Below are 19,803 nucleotides of genomic sequence, written 5' to 3'. Positions count from 1 at the left end.
CTAGGATGTTGGAACTTTAATTGAAAAATTGGTGCTTCTAAGTCACCATTTCATTGGGCTTCACTTTCTTCTTCTGATAGCTCTAGGGCTGCCTACCTAACCTTTTTTGGTCTCAGTGGCTTCATCAAATGGAAAATCCCACTGGATTTCAGCAAGGTTTTTGGCATTTTCTGCTGCCAACTCATTCTAGCTTCACTGGGGGAGAAAAAAATATTCTGGTCGGGCAGCTGTAAAACAGAGCTCAGAACTTGATGACAGCTCCTTGCTGAGACCAGGAGTATTAGGAGCCCACCTGCTTCGTCTCTCTGATGTCTTGATGCCTTGATACAAGCTACAAGCACCGAGTGGCAGATGCACAAGGGGGGGTGTTCTGAGGGTAGATTGCATTCATTGGGTTTTTCCTGTTGTGGACCACCCTGGGAATATGGTTAAAGGACGGTATAAAAATACTTATAAATAAATTGATTTTCTTGGTGAGCAAAGTACATGCTGTTTGAAAGATGTGCTGTTGGAAAGACCATCAGTCCCCTTGACAAAGGAACATAGAAAGCTACCTTACAGTAAGTCAGGTCATTGGTTCATCCTGCTCAGGCTTGTCAACGCCAAGCACGGGGGAGTTAAGTGCCAGCCCCCCTGTCAATCACCTGACATCAACATGATGCCAAAGGACCCATTTTTACTTTGCAGTGTAGCTTGAGTTCAAGCTGTGCTGCGCAGGAAGATCCCAGTGGATCCAAGCCAGCCTTGAAGTCACTGCCATTTAGCTGTTTGGTGGCGATGTCAATCCCTGCTTGGATTGGCTGCACCCAGGAGTTTCCAGTACTTGATAGCGAAGCTGATCCAAGTGGGGCTTGGATTCTTTGATGCAAACCCATTTTCCAGTGAACACTTGGGTGTGCATTTTAAGGCTCCTTTGGATACATATATTCTCCTGCCCCACACCTGACTGTCATACATGATACCAGGTGTGGGGCAGTGGGTGGTCAGCCTGCTGGGGAAAATGGTCTCACAGGGCGTTGGAGGGTCAATGCTGCTGACCTGCACTGCCTGGCAGTGGCTATCCAGGGTTTCAGGCAGGGATCTTTCCCAGTCCCACCTGGAGACATTGAGGATTGAAACAAGGACCTTCTGCATGCAAAGTTGAGCTCCACCCATCCTCTTTTGCAACTGTCCATCTTGCAGGTGTCCCAGGTGAAAATAACTGGTCCAGGCTGTCGCCATTTCCTGACATGCTTCCGCTGCCTGAAAGCAGAGCGTTTCATGCAGTGTGGCTGGTGTGGAAATGCATGCACCCGTCAGGAAGACTGCAAGGCAGAGTGGAACCAGAAGAGCTGCTCTCCTGTCCTCACTGATGTACGCAAGTATCTTCTTATGTATGAGATTGCCTAATGGTACATTGACATGGTGGTTTATGCACACTGCAGCTATGCTCACTGAGCTATTTGGTGCTTTGGGACTGCCTTAGTTCTTCCCTCCACCCTTTGTTAAATGTCTGGCTTTTTTTGTATTTCTGTTTGTCAAATGTGTTTGTCATAAAGCCTAAAGTACTCTGGGCATCTTGGGACCCATAATGCCTGCATTTCCTGAGACATGCACCACCTGCATTTTGCATTAGTTATTATGTTTTCCACGGGGTGTATTTTTTCTTTTTGTCTTAACCTCTTGCTTTGTGTGTTCTTCCAAATAGAGCACTTAAGACATCTCCCTCACCACTGGCTCAACTTCTCGAGTGAGCCATGGGGGGTGGGGGACAAAAAACAACAACCCACACCCTCCCTCTCTCTTTTACTCTATTTACAGATGGGTAGCCGTGTTGGTCTGCCATAGTCGAAATAAAAAAATTCCTTCCTGTAGCACCTTAAAGACCAACTAAGTTAGTTCTTGGTATAAGCTTTCGTGTGCATGCACACTTCTTCAGATACACTGAAACAGAAGTTACCAGATCCTTCTATATATTGAGAAGGTGGGGAGGGGTATTACTTAGAAGGGTGGTGGGAATCAGAGATTGGCAGATAGCTGAGATGAGCCTGTTGACGACTCTTAACGACTGTAATAGGTCTTACAGGAAAAGGCAAGGGGTGAGAAGGTGAGAAATGGCTTAGTCATGTATAATGAGATAAGAATCCGATGTCTCTGTTCAGGCCAGGTTTCTCCATTGTTTTAAGTTTGGTAATGAGTTGTAATTCAGCAGCTTCTCTTTCCAGTCTATTTCTGAAATTCCTTTGTAGTAAAACAGCTACTTTGAGATCTTGTATAGAATGTCCTGGGAGATTGAAGTGTTCTCCTACTGGTTTCTCTGTTTTGTGATTCTTGATGTCAGATTTATGTCCGTTTATTCTTTGGCGTAAGGTTTGGCCTGTTTGTCCAATATAGAGAGCTGAAGGACACTGTTGGCATTTGATGGCATACACAATGTTAGACGATGAGCAATTACATAGTCCCGAGATGGTATGTGTGATGTTGTTGGGGCCAGTAATGGTGTTGTCCGGGTGTATGTGGCAGCAAAGTTGGCATCTGGGTTTATTGCAGGCTCTGGTGCCAGTGTCCGTGTTAAGTCTGGTTGTAGTATTATTGTGGGTTAGGAGTTGTTTAAGATTGGGTGGCTGTCTGTAGGCAATGAAAGGTCTTCCTCCCAGAGCTTGAGAAAGAGAACTGTCATTGTCCAGGAGAGGTTGTAGATCTCTGATGATGCGTTGAACTGTTTTAACTTGGGAGCTGTATGTGATGACTAGTGGAGTTCTGTTATTTTCTTTTTTGGGTCTGTCTTGCAGCAAGTTCTCTCTGGGTATCAGTCTGGCTCTGTTGATCTGTTGTCTAACTTCATCTGCTGGGTATTTTAGTTCTGAGAAGGTTTGCTGTAGATCTCTTAGGTGAGAGTCTCTGTCTGTAGAATTGGAACAGATGCGGCTGTAACGTAGTGCCTGGCTATATACAATGGACTGTTTGGTATGTTTGGGATGGTAGCTAGAGGCATGTAGATATGTTTGTCGGTCAGTTGGTTTACGGTATAAGGTGGTGTCTATGTTCCTTCAGATCAGCGGCACAGCAATGGGCACCCGCATGGCCCCACAGTATGCCAACATCTTCATGGCAGATTTAGAACAACGTTTCCTAAACTCCTACCCACTCAAACCTCTCTTGTACCTACGATACATTGACGATATTTTTATCATCTGGACACATGGTCAACAGACCCTGGACACCTTTCACCAGAAATTCAATGATTTTCACCCCACAATCAACCTTACAATGAATCAATCTATGCAAGAAATACATTTTTTGGACACTACTATAAAAATACAGGATGGACACATAGACACCACCTTATACCGTAAACCAACTGACCGACAAACATATCTACATGCCTCTAGCTACCATCCCAAACATACCAAACAGTCCATTGTATATAGCCAGGCACTACGTTACAGCCGCATCTGTTCCAATTCTACAGACAGAGACTCTCACCTAAGAGATCTACAGCAAACCTTCTCAGAACTAAAATACCCAGCAGATGAAGTTAGACAACAGATCAACAGAGCCAGACTGATACCCAGAGAGAACTTGCTGCAAGACAGACCCAAAAAAGAAAATAACAGAACTCCACTAGTCATCACATACAGCTCCCAAGTTAAAACAGTTCAACGCATCATCAGAGATCTACAACCTCTCCTGGACAATGACAGTTCTCTTTCTCAAGCTCTGGGAGGAAGACCTTTCATTGCCTACAGACAGCCACCCAATCTTAAACAACTCCTAACCCACAATAATACTACAACCAGACTTAACACGGACACTGGCACCAGAGCCTGCAATAAACCCAGATGCCAACTTTGCTGCCACATACACCCGGACAACACCATTACTGGCCCCAACAACATCACACATACCATCTCGGGACTATGTAATTGCTCATCGTCTAACATTGTGTATGCCATCAAATGCCAACAGTGTCCTTCAGCTCTCTATATTGGACAAACAGGCCAAACCTTACGCCAAAGAATAAACGGACATAAATCTGACATCAAGAATCACAAAACAGAGAAACCAGTAGGAGAACACTTCAATCTCCCAGGACATTCTATACAAGATCTCAAAGTAGCTGTTTTACTACAAAGGAATTTCAGAAATAGACTGGAAAGAGAAGCTGCTGAATTACAACTCATTACCAAACTTAAAACAATGGAGAAACCTGGCCTGAACAGAGACATCGGATTCTTATCTCATTATACATGACTAAGCCATTTCTCACCTTCTCACCCCTTGCCTTTTCCTGTAAGACCTATTACAGTCGTTAAGAGTCGTCAACAGGCTCATCTCAGCTATCTGCCAATCTCCGATTCCCACCACCCTTCTAAGTAATACCCCTCCCCACCTTCTCAATATATAGAAGGATCTGGTAACTTCTGTTTCAGTGTATCTGAAGAAGTGTGCATGCACACGAAAGCTTATACCAAGAACTAACTTAGTTGGTCTTTAAGGTGCTACAGGAAGGAATTTTTTTATTTCTTTTACTCTATGTGATCCTTTTCATCTTTCCTGAAAGGGTGACTTTAGCATGGCATCACTGAGCACTGTTCTCCTGTGTTTTGCCTATAGTGAGGGCAGTGTCGTTGTTTCCCAAACAGAAAATTAGAAAACCCACAAACCTAGCGCAATGAAAGCCTATATCGATATTACACATTCACATCCTTCGCTATCTTTTGGAACAACTCACTGCATTTGACATACACAAGGAACAGTCATGTGGGGACAAAGGTGGGCTGATGAGTTTTCAGCTATAGCGCGAAAACTCAAGCAGGTTGGGGCTGGTGCACATGAAACAGCCAGTATATGGAGACCACATACACTTGCTCCTTTTACAGCAGGGGTGGGGGAAAGCTTTTTCAGGCCAAAGGCCACATTCCCACCTGGGCAACCTTCTGTGGGTGTCATGCCCATAGTAGGTGACGCCTGAGGCAAAAGTAGGCAAAGCAAGAAATGTAAACACAGCCTCTGTATGGCTGTTATCAGAGCTCAAGGGCACATTCCAGACAAGCATAAATGCTCAGGGAGGATATGACTAGGACTAGTGAGAGGTGTGGATGGGAGAAGGACGTGTGGCTGAGGACTAGATAAAGAGAGTTGCCCTTGGCCCCTGGGCCTGAGGTTCCCTAGTTCTGTCAGAGAGGCTGCCTAGACACACACTCCAGGTGTACAGTGGCTCCTCTGGAATGGGGTCATCTTCACACCACTGCGGGCATCTAAAAAGTCTCCTTGATACTAATAAAGAGTCTATGCATAATCATGGTTTGCTGCTAGGGCTGATTAAGACTGTCTTTTTGTGGCTTTTGATGTGTCCGCACTGCGATTCCTATATTCCTTTAAGGTGAGTTAATATTTAGCAGAGCAAACCGTTCTGAGGTAAACTCTTAACCATTAACATTAGTCACTTGTCGTCACAGGGAGTCATTAGGTCAAATTACTTTGGCTTCAAAAAGAGGCAGAGTAATATAGCTTGATAAAGGAATAAATTTAAACTTCTACTTCACTCTTTCTTTATTCATTTTTTAACTAGATAAATAACATATAAAAATATTATTAAAGAAGCACACTTAGAGTTGTTTAAATGTTTCACCATTTGCATATTTTGCTCCCTGTATTAAATTTTAGGCAAATGCTGTGATACCGTGTTTATACTGATTTTGAATATGGGCAGCAGATTCAGATCTAAGCTCACCCTTGAAGCAAACTGGGTGGCCTTCATCAAGTCACTTTCACTTGGCCTCAATAGTTAAGAAAAATAAGTTTGTTGTGAGCATAAAGCAAGGGTGTATTAAATGTTCCTGATCAAATGTTTTCAGTACCAAAGTAGCACTTTCAAGAAGTGGGAATATCCCAGCTTGCTGCTATTCACCCTTGTTCAAGGTTTGGTTGGTGACTTCATCGCACCATTAGTTTAGCCTGACCATGCCAGCCTTGATCCTGGACAGTTTTTGAAACCACATGTTAACTAATTGCAGGTAATTGGGATATATGCCAATTTGTGTTCCCCATATGGACTGTGTGCACCTTTTACTGCATGCAGGTGAACTTTCCTGCACTTGGTCTGAGCAACAGCTTATCCTAATAATTCATTCAACATCTTTCCTCCAAATGGAAGTGAATCATAACCTAAGGCTTTCTGCAGCAGTTAGAGAAGGGCCTGGAGAAAAAAAATGCCATTCCCATGTAAGTTCTCTTTGTGTCAGAGTATGTCTGCAGCATTGCCTGGTGCCAATAACTGGGTCTTATTGGTGTTTGGCACTTGAGCATAAGACAGGTGTATCTAAGGTGTATCAAATATTGCTGGTGACTGCGCAAGTAAAGCTTTTGTATCATCTGCTTTCACAGTTCTACCCCAGAAATGCACCACTACAAGGCAGCACTAAGGTGACACTCTGTGGCTCAGGCTTTCGTTCAGGTTCATATTTCAGTGGCATGGATGCCTCACCTTCAACCCTTGGTGACTACAAGGTTACAGTGGGACGGAAGAATTGCACCGTACTGTTTGAAGAGAGCCTAGAAAACAGGTAACGTTTGAAAGTTAAAAAACACGCAGCCTGCAAACATTATTCCCCCTTCCTTCTTTCCTGTTCACTTTCTCAGCCCTGCATCTACACAGACTAGCATTCTGTAAATGTTCCTTATGCATGTAAGAAAGGTGTGCAGAGAGGAATTCTTGGTGGCTGTTTTTCTTTGGAGATTCACCACAATCTCAGCCTGAGCACCTTCTGGAAGACTTGTTAGGCCTGTGTGTCTGGGCTACCTTTGCAGGGCGAAGGCAGGTTGGATAGGTCAGTAGAAGCATGGAGACTTCCCATGGTGTTATAATTATATATAAATTTGGAGAAGTTAAGGGCTATGTTCAACCATCTGGTCCCGCTAGTGGAAGTCTGCACAAGGGGGAGGAGAGGAGAGGAGAGAGCATGTCATCAGGCAAGCAGAAATTTTTCAGCTGGTGGAGCAGTCTGCTTAGCACTATGTTGAATTATACCCTATATTTTGGGGTTGAAAGCTGCCCTGAGCCTTCAAAATAAGATGGACTATAAGCAGGCAGACTATAATGTACAAAGTTAAGCAATATTCCCTCTCATCCAGGAGTTTTACATTCCGGGTTGGCATTCAAGATCGAAGGGAATTCCTTTGTGCATGCTTGTCCCATGGTCCCTATGAAGAACTATCTCCCTTTGGTGTTGTTCTTCAGTGCTTCACACCAGGAACATACTGAGTGATGCGTTGATTAAGGGCTGGTCCACATTTCCACTTGTCCTGTGCCTAGAAAGCATGGGTCTGAGGGGTTTCACCCTTGTCCTGTGCTTTCTAGGCACAGGTATGAGTGGTTTTCCATTTACCCCACTGCGTTCCCTGGGAAAACCCAGCACTGAATAGGAGCAAACGCCAGTCTGCAGAAAACCTGATTGATATTTGTTCCGATTCAGCACCAAAGAGCAGGTTTTCCAAGCAGAAAGTGGAAGGACAAGTGGAAGTCTGGATGAGCCCTTAATCTCAGAAGCCTTGGCTGACAATGGCACAGTGCTCTGTTCAGACTCCACATGGTATGTGTGAGGCCAGATGGGGAGAGTGAGGCCACAGCTGATAAGCTGCCTCGGGAAAACTGGTGGAAAAGTGCTCTCTTCTCTTGGTTTGGACTCTGTGTTTTCACTGCTAAGGGACATTAAGCCAGCAGTGGTCTAATGTTTTCTTCAGCTTCTGGTATCTTCCTGAAGGAAAATGGGGCCAGCCAAGGGACAAGTTTAGGAAGACATGGGGCTTTGTAGAGGTACGTTGTAGGTTGTGTGGGAGCCTTAGTGAACAGACTCTCTTTCTCCTTTCACCTCAGAGTGTTTGTACCACTCAGCTTAAATGAATTTTTGTGTGGTTTGTTGTTCTTTCCTCACAGCTCCCTGAGCACCATTAGAAGGGAATTATAATATGAATAAAACATTGGTGCTGGTTTAGAATGTTCTTTTCCAGATGAAAGTATGAAAGTACTGTGGAGTGTAGAATATATGTGGCATCCAACAATCTCAGTAGAATCCTGAGATTCTAAGCACTTTTTTACGGGGGGAGAATTTTCTAGTCTTCATGGTTGCAGAGGTCCTGCCAGTTCTGTGAGGGTAGCAGTTCAGTCATTGAGTAATTCGCCCCTTTTACTTAGCACAGTGCTAGCCATGTGGCTAAATCCATCTCTCTCTCCTTCTCATTTAATCAATGTATTCATAGACTAGATGCAAAATGCGGGGCTTATGGTTAGAATATGACTTTTTCTAGAGTTCCTTCTGGTACTTCTTTCTGCCTGTGTGAGGCCCTCAGATGATGTCATAGCAGCCTTACACTTACATGTTGAAATCAGGAGAGGAGACATTTCTGTGTGTCACAGTTTAGACATTGGCAGCTTTCCCAGAGCGGAAATGAAACAGCAGTTTCTACTGTTCCCTATTAGTACAAATAGAGTTTCACCTCCATGGCCCATGCTGGAGTCAGTCATTCTAGTGAGCTTTGATCTGCATTAAGCAAAAAACTAAAACCAACAACTGAGCATTGTCTGGCAGCATTTTCTTCGAGAGGGCAGGTCATATTTGGGTAAGGAAATGCCTCTTAAAAACTGTTTAGAGGGAGAAACAGAGGTATACAGGAAGACATAACAGGAATCACAGTTGTTACGTCTTGCTGTCGCCCGATCCATTTTTCACATCTAACTCTGGACTCGTAAATGGAATAGGTGAATTGAATTCTTCCATTCCATAAATGATCAAGTACAGTGGTGCCCCGCAAGACGAATGCCTCGCAAGACGAAAAACTCGCTAGACGAAAGGGTTTTGCGTTCTTTGAGTCGTTCCGCAAGACGAATTTCCCTATGGGCTTGCTTCGCAAGACGAAACGTCTTGTGAGTTCTTGCGAGTTTGTTTCCTTCTTCTTAAAGCCGCTAAGCCGTTAATAGCCGCTAAGCCGTTAATAGCCGCTAAGCCGCTAATAGCCGTGCTTCGCAAGACGAAAAAACCGCAAGACGAAGAGACTCGCGGAATGGATTAATTTCGTCTTGCGAGGCACCACTGTATTTCCAAGCTGGAGCCCTTGCTTGACCCAAGCTGATCCATCACCACAATCCCTACTGAGGATGATGATAAACCCTCTGTGAAGGAAGCAGTTGATGGAGTTATAATAGCATGCTGGAGCCCAGGCATTGTGTATTTACAGAAGCTGGCTCCCTGAGTTCACCCTGCAATATGCAAGTGTGCATTCAAAGAAAATTGCCACAATAATATATATGTATGGACCGTATTCAACTAACTTTTACTCAGAGTGAACCTCTTGAAATGGATGGGCCAAAGTTAGCACACCATTTTTTGCCTACTTACATCACGAAAATTAGGGTGTGCATTAGGTTTTAAGGCTCATTTATATTCGCCAGCAAATCCTTTTTTGGTTTCAAGGTTTTGAAAATTGAGGCACACATTAGATTCAATGGCACATTAGATTCGCGTAAATACGGTAGATTCCAAAAACCATGGAATAAGCAAACATAAAACCTAAATTTCTATATTTTTCTGAAGGTGCTCATCTATTAACAAGAATAAAAAGGACTTCTCCTATCCTACCCCATTAAAAGAGAAGCATTAAAACAGACCATAGAACATATCACATTTCAGTTTAAATTGAGATCCCAAAGTCTGGGTCTTTGACTGGTTCATCAAAACTGGCAATTTTGGCATCGATAAGCGTTCCTGGGCACAGCATTCCATAGATGGGCAACTACAATGGAAAAGACCCATCCTCTTGTTGCCACTTTCTGCAAACACACCCTTCAGAGATGAATTGCTGTAAGGGAGAGATGCGGTACTTTATCTTTTCTTAAAATAATAATAATAATTTTAATTGATTTTCTTTCTTACAACAAATATCCATCATCATTACTAAACATTCATTTTCCAGTCCTACCTGTTGACTTCCCTCAGCTTCCATTTCTGGTTTGTTACATCAAATGATACAATCTGCTGTTTGTATTTAATACTATGTTGTCCCATTGTTATACTTCTTGTTCTCTTTAAATAAAGTTCTAAATGTTTATTTAAACCCTGCCAATGAGTTCATTTTTTGTTGTTGTTTCTGCAAATATGTTATAAAAGGTTCCCATTCTTTTTCAAAGTCACTATTGTCCTTTTCACACAGCTTGCCCGTTAGTTTTGCTAACTCTGCATAGTTCATAAACTTTTCTTGCCATTGTTCTTTTGATGGTATTTCTCCAGTCTTCCAATTTTGTGCTATTAAGATTCTTGATGCTGTTGTAGCATACATGAATAATGTCCGTTTTTCTTTCGGCAGATCTTGTACTAAAATACCCAACAAAATGCTTTTGGTTTTTTAACAAATGTTATTTTAAACATTTTTTTCAATTCATTGTATATCATTTCCCATTTTTTAAAAAAAAAATATCTTGCAATCCCCCCACATATGGTAAAATGTACCTTCCCCTTCTTTACATCTCCAACAGTAAGGTCACATCTTTCTGTCAAATTTGGCTTGCAGGGGTAGGGAGATAAGGAACTGGCCTGCAGGTCAGATAATGTACCGCATCTTTTTTTTTTTGTGGTACATTATCTGACCTGCAGGCCAGTTCCTTATCTCCCTACTCCTGCAAGCCAAATTTGACAGAAGGATGTGGCCTTACCCACCTGTCAGTCACCTGCCATCACTATGACATCAGGTGATGCTACACTTTGAAGCCCTGATTCAGTGGAACTGCTTCCTTCTGCTGGAGCAAGGGAAGCAGGCATTGTTCATAAACTGATGGGAGCGCACCTTGCTCCAACAAAGCAATAACCTTGATCTCATGTTAAATTCATTAATGTTCCTTTGAAGCCACACCCTCATGTATGACATCAGGTGTAGGGCAGGTAGGTGTGGCCTGCCTGAAACAGCCCTGCAAGTCAAATGTGGAGGTCCAGCTAGCCAGGTCTGGTTCACAGGCAGGAGGTTCCCCATATCTGCCCTAAGGTTAGTAGTGTACAAGTGAACTATTTTGAATATTTTTCCATTTCATGGTGCTAAAGAGCCACTAGACTTTATTAGGCAGATCATAATCACATTAGTTTCTTGTGCATCCTTTCAGCACCCTTTTTGCTTTTCAGGTACAGTGAAGTGCCGCGCTGGAAAGATTATGTTGAAGTTATTGTCTGCACTTTGACACCAAAAGAGGAAGTGAACATGCTGGGGCCACAGAAGGTTGAGGTCACTGTTGTAGAGAAGGAGCACACCCCATTTTTCATCAGTGGCTCCTCAGTCCTCAGTGGCTTTGAGTTTAAGGTGAGCTTTGGTTTCTTTCCACTACCTTTGCTCCTGCATGCTTCTTCATGGCTGTTGTTCATTGATGTAATGAGAATTTAATAGACCCGCTAAGAGCCAGTGATAGGCGTTCTGGTGCTCTGCAGCTGGTGTTTCATGGGGGCTAGTGGTGCAGAGGCATAATGCAAGATTGCTGATCTCAGCTACTGGGTTTGGGTGCTTTGGTGGGAAACCTGATTTGTATTTTTAAACTCCCAGGTCCAGCCCTGGCTTTTCTGCTTAAGAAATCTCTAACATCAAGTTTTATTACTTGAGAACAAGTAATCAGCCACTCTAGGCAAACACTTCTCCAGAAGAAGGTCTTGCAGCCTCTACTTTTATTCTGTTTTCTGGCTGTTGATCCTGATGGTCAGGATTTCTTTTAATATTTTACACCAAACTACCTTGCCACAGCTTAAATTCATTACTTCTTATCCTTACCTCAATGTCTGTCAAAAACAGTGGTCTTCCCTTTTCTATCTCTAAGTTAGTTACAGGGCTCAGAGAGTTTGATACAGTGAGTTTAGCATTTCTTCTCTTCACTATCAACAGCTGCCTAAAATAACTTCTATCCATCCACCGTACGGCCCACAGGCTGGAGGAACAGAGATCTTTATCCAAGGACAAAACGTTCTGGTGGGAGGCACAAGGAAGGTGATGGTTAATGGTCGGGATTGTCCCTTGGTCTCAAGAGAAAGGTATGGCAAATAGTGACACTTAATTGTAACATTGGCTTGTCGGACTGGGAATTGCATTCATGGCCTTTGATAAAAGATAGAGCTATGCTTTTCAAAATACATTTAGAAAGTTGATTAACACATTTTTGACCACCTTCCAGATATGTTGGATTTTTCTCATTTTCTAGCACTCTAGCATTAATGTGAAGCTAGTGGACTGACCACAGACATTAGCTAGGCTGGTTTGAGGCAACCTTATAAGATGTTACCAGCTTCCTTATCTCTCCAGTTCTTTTGGTATTATCTCCAGGAAGATGATACAGAGTATCTAAATATAAATGGTCAGTGTTTGAGGTATCAAAAATATCCTTCCCACATCTTGATGATGCAACAGACAGCTCTTTTCCTGTGTTCTTTTGTGTGTAAATCTGTGGTTGCCTGCCCCTACACCAGTCATCATCTTCTTCTTCTTCTTTGGCAATTGCTCGTAGTCATACTTTCCTAATGAGTCACAGTCTCTATTGCTTGTGTGAAAGCAAATGAACCGAGTAGAGCTTTGCAGGGCATGTGAGTTCATAGCCATCTGCCCTCTCCCTTTGTTATGAATGGTTATGAATACTCCCATAATCATGCTTACTCTAGGCAGAGGTATGTGAGGGAGAGGACAGCCACCACTCCTCTTATCAACCATCTTCTGCCTATACAGTACTGTATGGAAGGAAAGTTTTAGCTTGAACCCACTATTTTTTAAGGTTCCTCAAAATGAATGAGGATGACTTAGGATCTAGTTACAACTTCAGTGGAAGATAGAAACATGGTTTCGCATCTCTTCTCTATCCCATAGTGCATGGTGGTTGTGGTCAGAGCTGGTGCCAGGCCATGGCACAGTGCTAGTAGTCCACTCCTCAGCACCCACCCCAACCAGGACAGGACCTTGCCTTACTTGCCATGGCTGTGGAGGCTGCCACATGCTTTCTCAGCCTTCATCTATCCCCCATATGCTTCAGATGGACGAGGAACAGCACTTCAGAATGGGAACTAAGCTTGGTTCCCATCTACAGCCACCATCTTAAATTACCCACAATGCAAAGCTCAGACCCATATAGCCCCATTAGACTATGAACCTATGAAAGCAACACATTTGCTAGATCTATGTAGTGGGGCATGGCATTTTGGATCCCTTAGAATTGTGGGTGTCCACTATAGATGGGGAGCCAAGCTGTTAAGCAGCAGCAGCACTTCCACTCACCAAATGAAAAGCATCCAAGGTGAATGGCAGCACAGCCAAGGGCAGAGCAGTGAGGGGACCCCCCCCCAAGTCCTTGAACCCCTCAGCCAGTGCCTGACCTAGCTGGACCACGGACACCGGGTCTGGTTATGCTGCATCTCCTTAACTAAAGTAGTCACGCTCTTATTAGGCTGTGCCACATGAGTCTTGTCAGGACCTGCATCCCTGGTGAAGCATTCCCACATCTCCCAGAGTGAGCAGGCGCAGATAATTGTGTGGGGGACCCCCTCTTTACATGGTGGCAGTTTGCAGGCATGGCCCAGCACCATGACATAACATACAATGATGCAATTATGCAAAGGACTGCCTCCACCCTGACCTTGTGGAGGATGGGACTAAATGGGAGGTGGCTGAGCAGGGCCTTACCATGCTGTTTGTCTTCTTTTCCCCAGCCAGAAAGAGGAAGCCATAATTTGTACCACCCCTCCTGTGAACAACCTGGGCAACGCTTCTGTGACTGTAGTAATAGATGAACAGCCGTTTCTTTCTCCGAAGCCCTTCTGGTATCGAGAAGATCCCCAGATACACCATATCTCTCCCAACTGCAGCTATGAGTGAGTGGACACCCTTATTCGGCCTTCATGAACCTGGTGCCCTCCAGATGTTTTTGGAATATAACACACACACACAGCTAGCACTGCCTGGGGCTGCTGGAAGTTGTATTCCAAAACATCTGGAGGGCCCTTGGTTGTCAAAGGCTGCCCTCATTCTTGGAAGAATGTCTTCTTTCCGTCCTGTGTCATTGCATTCCCTATTCTAGGCTTTCTGGGAGGCACATCATGTTATTTATGAAGCAAAGTTCCTGGTCCCAAGCCATCAAATATCTCATTTAACCAAATTAAATGGAAGCTCCATAGCAACAGTGCTATTCAGTGCAGATAAAATGTAAAGGGACCCCTGACCATTAGGTCCAGTCATGACCGACTCTGGGTTGTGGCGCTCATCTTGCTTTATTGGCCGAGGGAGCCGGCGTACAGCTTCCGGGTCATGTGGCCAGCATGACTAAGCCGCTTCTGGCGATCCAGAGCAGCACATGGAAACGCCGTTTACCTTTCCGCTGCAGCGGTACCTATTTATCTACTTGCACTTTGACGTGCTTTTGAACTGCTAGGTTGGCAGGAGCAGGGACCGAGCAACGGGAGCTCACCCTGTCGTGGGGATTCGAACCGCCAATCTGCTATTCAGTGCAGATACCCGGAGGTAAATTGCACTGAGGTCAGTGGGACTTAATCCCAGCTAAGTGTATGTAGCATTGGGCCTAAATCTCATCCTAAATAGGCCTTAGACTGGCCTACACAGACCTGGATGTTTATACCACCAGGAACTGAGAACTGGATGTACCATTACCGATTTCCTATGTTTACTGCTCAGGTCCGCCTACACAACCAGGATATACCTGTAGGATCTCTTGATATGGAAACTTTTTCACAGCCTTCTGATTTTTATTCTTCAGGGGTTCAAATATCTCCATCAGTGGCACCAATTTGGATTCAGTGTATTATGCAAAGGTGCAGTTTGAGTCTGCCGGAGTGCTTACTGAAGCTAAGGTGAGTATTCTAGGTGGAAGGAGAGAAATGAAGTTTGCAATCCTAAGCACACTTTCTAGAGAGCAAGTCCCATTGGCCTGAGTAAACATGCTGCATATATAAGATACTCACCATATCAAAGTGACCCTTCTCCATATAAAGAAACAAAAAGGACTTACAGTACTTCAGAGGAATTCTGTGTTTAAGCATTAGAAATTCTTAGTTTCAGAATTTTAGATGTCTTCTGTGAAACAGATTCCCGCAAGTGTGGGACACCCAGTAAGAATACCTCCCTGTATGTCCTTGTAGGGACTTGTCTCAGAGATGGACTAATGGAGAGGATGTTCTCTGTCAACCCAATAAATCATTACAATTTGAAGGGGGGAAGACAGTCTGTAGTGACGTTTTAGCTCACCAACAGGTAATGCAAAAGCAAAGTTTGTGTGGGAAGGTGCCTCCCTGCTGCTAAATGAGTAAGAATATCCTTGAATAGTTCTTCCAGGACTACCTAAAGGCATTTTCTTTCATTTGTGTGAAAAGATGAACTGAGGGGCACCTAGCTATGTATAGATTGTGGTTGTTTTATCCTCAAACATTTACATTTCCTTTATGGAACGTACACTTTTACAACCTTTTTAGTCGTCCCCACCCCCTTATATTTCAAGTACTCGGTTGCTGTTGTTTTTGACTTTATTTTCATTCTTCTTAACAATTTCTCCTTATGTTTTGCCTTAAATAAACCTGGTTGTGAATCTGCTCATTGTAAAACCTTTCCCCATCAAATCACATGAAAAGTGCTGGAATTGTGAATAGTTTGTTCAGCAATTAACATCCTTCAGAATTTTTATCCTGGATGATCGTATCATGTCTTGCCGTGGCAGATTAAAAAATCATTTTTGTCAAGGATTGGAAAAAGAGACCAAAAACTGTAGGAAAGGGATAGAATACTGTGCAGGGTATAGAGGAGGAGGAGGAGTTGTTGTCGTCTGTATTTGTAGGCCACCTTTCAGGGTGGTACCAACACATTTAATAAAATGCCAGCATGAAGAGTAGATAAAAATTGGATTAAAAAAAAAAAAAGTAAAATGTGCTTTAAAAAAATATTCAGAACTGTTTAAAGTAGATCATTAAACAATAAAAATGCTAAGTTTCTCTTAAAGAATAACTTGGTGAATATTAAATGATATAAATATATTAGGCCTAATTTCTAAACTGAATCAATGTCTTCTATTGAGTTAAAGGAATATTTTCTATGAAAATGAAGAACTTGTTCAATTATTTCTCAAATATGAATTCTTAAACTCTGCCTGATTTGCAGATTTTAGATGTTTACTATTGTTTAGGAAATATATGATGAAGGATCACCGAGAGACTTGATTATTATTATTATTTAAATGTGCCCTTTCCCTCTCACTGATTTAATCATGATTTAAATCCCATCGATTCAGCATGGTAAAATAACAGTGTCAAGGAAGCAACAAAATTGATCATTAATAGGTACAGAGCAGGAAAATTAAATGCATAATTAAGCTATGGAATTTATGTAGTTGGTCTTTCATGGTAAGGCATATTCTTCAACCCCTGAATTTCACACTGCCCTTCCTATTTAGTTTACAGTAAGGTGTGCCCTTGAACAGAATCCAGTGTTCCAGCAGTGATCAGATAGATATAACTAAGTCAAATGAAGTTAAACTGTTCTCTTGATGTCTTCAGGATTGTAAGGGGGAAAGGTCTGCTACGAGCCTCGTGTGCCAGAGTCCTCGCTACCCATTGGAAAACAAGGCAGCGAGCATTCATGGGAACCTGAAGATCTTGATGGATGGAGCTCTGAGGCACCAGACGTTTCGCATCCGCTACTACCCCAAGCCAGTGATTTACCCCTTTGAGCAGCAAGACCAATTGTACACAATCAATCCAGGAGAGGATGAGATTGAGATCCATGTATGTAATTGTCAGTCGGGCAACAATATGTGTGAACAATATTGCTGTGCTCACGTGAGCAGTGTGGCATCAGAAAAACCTAGGCTGCAACCCTAGGCAACACCCTCCCAACACCTGGGAATAGGGTTGTACTTCTGAGTAAACATGAATAGGACCACAGCCACGGAGGACATAGCAGCAGTGTCTGCAAGTGGGGTTTTCTGGGAATGTGTAATTCTCTGCACAAAGAAGCTGCTCCATTGGCTGTTTTGAAGTTTCTCTGAAGTTGCAGTGCTCATATGTGTACACCACTTCCATAGTTTGAAGTTAACTCACAGAGCCATTTAACAGCATATGAATTGGCACCAAGAAATCAAGTTGTATATAGCAAAGGGGGGGTGTGTCCCATTAAATAAAATGGCAAGGGTGGTGCTGCTGTTTATAGTTCCCCCTGTACTAGATGTGAACTGGAGGGGATTGGGATGAGGGTAGGGATGCTAAAGCGTCATCAGAACAGTTTCTTCTGGATAGACAAAAGTGCTTGTAAATTCAGAGCAGGGTTACATGGGAGTCTGGGAAACATGGGGAAACAAAGCCAAGAGGCCCAGTGAGGAAGATCTTTTCCCGAAATGGGTTAACATATATGTCTTTATTTGTTTGTACAGCATAGAGGACTGGACGCTCTGGCAGGCTGCATGGTGATCTCTATGACAGTGGCTGGCCAAGAATGCCACCCCACTGTGCTGAAAAACGAGGTGACCTGCCGAATCCCCGGGGACCTGAACTCCCCTCTGCATCGTTTGCCAGCACAGGTGAAGCTTGCAACAGTTCTCTGCAACCAGCACTGATGCCATGACCTGCTTCTCTCTCTGCCTCCTCTGGCCCATTCTCCTTTTTGCAGCTTGGCCTCCTCCCATCTTGTCCGTTCTGGCTGCTTTTTCCTCTGATACCATTCAGTCACTCATTTGGTTTTTCCACTACTGGCTGCAGAGGAAATGGAACTGAACAAACGTGGAGCATTAGCTCCATGCATTCTCATTCTGACAAGCTTTTGCCCCCTTACTTCTGCTTCTCTCTCCTTTTAAAACATATAGGCTATTTAATAACGCATGTTTGAGAAGTAGCGAAGGCAGCAGCTAAGCATGACATGGCTCCCAGGAAAACTGATCTGGGTCGCATCCTGTGGATGTGTCATCCCACGTCATCTATAACATCTGGCCTTTGTAGCAACTTGTGAGCTCAGAGCAGACTTAATTCTGACCTTTAAAGAAAGTCTTTAAAGAAATACCTGGCATATCCAAACCAAACAAGCCACAGATACATTTTTACAACAGAAGGTTGGGAAATTTCTGGCTCCCCTTGGCACTACTCCTTAGACTCATTTTTCATTAGGAAAGGGTTTTTCCGTGTCTGGAATTCAGCAGGGACTCTTAATAGTTTAAATAAATTTTAAAAATCCATCTGTGTATCCACAAGACTCTCAGGAGTGGGGGTGAGAAAGAGGTGGATAATCGGTTTTACTGCCTTGGAGCTCCTTCACTGAACAGCACATGGTGAAAAAATTGGTTCTGGTGCCCATGCTTGCATCACTACCCACATTCTAGATGGCACTGATTTTCAAGGGCACACCCAGTATGACTCTAAATACTTTCCCTGGGTCATTCTCAGCTGGTGTGTGTGTGTGGGCACTCTCTGTTCTCAGAGGCATTGCTACAGGCCAACTATGGAATGCATGTGCGTTCTCTCTCTCTTTTTGTCTGGCCATTCTAGAGTTTAGAATTTCTTGTGTGTGTGTGTTTTAAAGTTTATTTGTGTACAGAGCATGCCAAATCCTGCCTAAAGAAGGAGTCGGCTACTTGTGGTCTTAACTACTGAAGAGGGGGTGGGGTGGTGGGTTGTCTGTCACTTCTATAGATTCTGTGAAAGAAATTACACTGTATACGTGACTCTCTGATTGCTTCCTGCCCCTCTTGGGTTCCTTCAGGTTGAGAGAAGGACAAAGGGGAGGAGATGTTTATCCTTTTCCTTATTAGCTGTTTTTCATCCTCAGTTTATCACTCCCTGGCACACACCCTTGCTGCTTTTCTCCTCAAGGGAACAAAAGACACAGCTCTGTACCATGTGTCCTGCTGCCATCCTGCTACCCTCTCTCCAGGACATTTCATGGTTCTCCTCCTCCTCCTACAAGAGCATCACAACCTTAGCAGAGATGTCTTCTTTGCACTTGAGTCTAGACTTAAGGAATCCTGTGCAAAGATGAAGCTCTGCACTTCCCCTTTCCCATGATCTCTTTTCTTCCTGCCCTGTGATTCCTCCTACCGCTATCATCATCCCCCTTCTGGGCAGGAAACAGACCCAACAGATGGACTCCAACAGCCCCCTTCCAAAATGTCACCACAGCACACATGGAGTCTCACCAACTATGCCCTTCCATGGAATCCAAACCTTGACTGACCACAAGCTTTGGGACTAATAGTGCAATGTACACAACAGCCCTCCAGGCTTCTAAACAAACTAGGATATTTGAGTTGCTCCCTTTCTGTCCAGCTGGCAATTTGTTATACAAGTTTACTAATGTGTGATAGTTCAGTACGCTAAAGCTTTGCTACCTCCTGGCTCCTTCCTGCCCATTGAATGCCATTGCTCTGGCATGGCTGATAACCTGCTTCCATCATGTCCTTTCCTCCTTTTAGATTTGTGTGAATGGAAACTGCACAGACCTAGGCTTTGTGGTTGTGAAATCCTCCTTATCTCCTGTTGCTGTTACCTTGGGGACCATTGTAGCCATCCTATTCCTCTGCTTCTTGGCATTTTTCGTGATGAAATTCATGCAGCGGAAGAAGAAGAAGAAGAAGAAGTCAGGTAAACTGCAAGCTTCTCACAAAGCTTTCTGATCAGAGCAGAGCTTTCAATAAAGGTATTCATTCAACTGCATTTATCCAGTGTTTTAATGATTGTGCTGGTTTGCGTCTAACTGTGAGGCCTCCAGTCAGAGCATTGGCATATATCAAATCTGGCTTAGTAACTGGACTGGCAAGATGGGCAGGGTTAG

The 19,803-nt window shown here is 43.6% G+C and overlaps 1 protein-coding gene across 3 annotated transcripts in view; it reads left to right on the top strand.

Annotated features, from left to right (window-relative positions):
- Positions 1 to 19,803, top strand: part of MST1R (macrophage stimulating 1 receptor) — a 57,884-nt gene that overhangs the window by 27,931 nt on the left and 10,150 nt on the right. For all 3 annotated transcript variants that reach the window (XM_080996395.1, XM_080996397.1, XM_080996396.1), the window contains exons 5-13: positions 1,183 to 1,353; positions 6,370 to 6,548; positions 11,148 to 11,322; positions 11,893 to 12,038; positions 13,698 to 13,859; positions 14,759 to 14,852; positions 16,545 to 16,772; positions 17,417 to 17,563; positions 19,445 to 19,613. In XM_080996395.1, the coding sequence (XP_080852521.1) occupies positions 1,183 to 1,353; positions 6,370 to 6,548; positions 11,148 to 11,322; positions 11,893 to 12,038; positions 13,698 to 13,859; positions 14,759 to 14,852; positions 16,545 to 16,772; positions 17,417 to 17,563; positions 19,445 to 19,613 (1,471 nt within the window). The remainder of the gene's footprint in view (positions 1 to 1,182; positions 1,354 to 6,369; positions 6,549 to 11,147; positions 11,323 to 11,892; positions 12,039 to 13,697; positions 13,860 to 14,758; positions 14,853 to 16,544; positions 16,773 to 17,416; positions 17,564 to 19,444; positions 19,614 to 19,803) is intronic.

This window comes from Podarcis pityusensis (assembly GCF_964106645.2).
Source record: "Podarcis pityusensis genome assembly, chromosome: 2".
Lineage (NCBI taxonomy): Eukaryota > Metazoa > Chordata > Lepidosauria > Squamata > Lacertidae > Podarcis > Podarcis pityusensis.
Note: the sequence above shows the minus strand (reverse complement) of the source record. Positions and strands in the feature narration are given on the sequence as shown.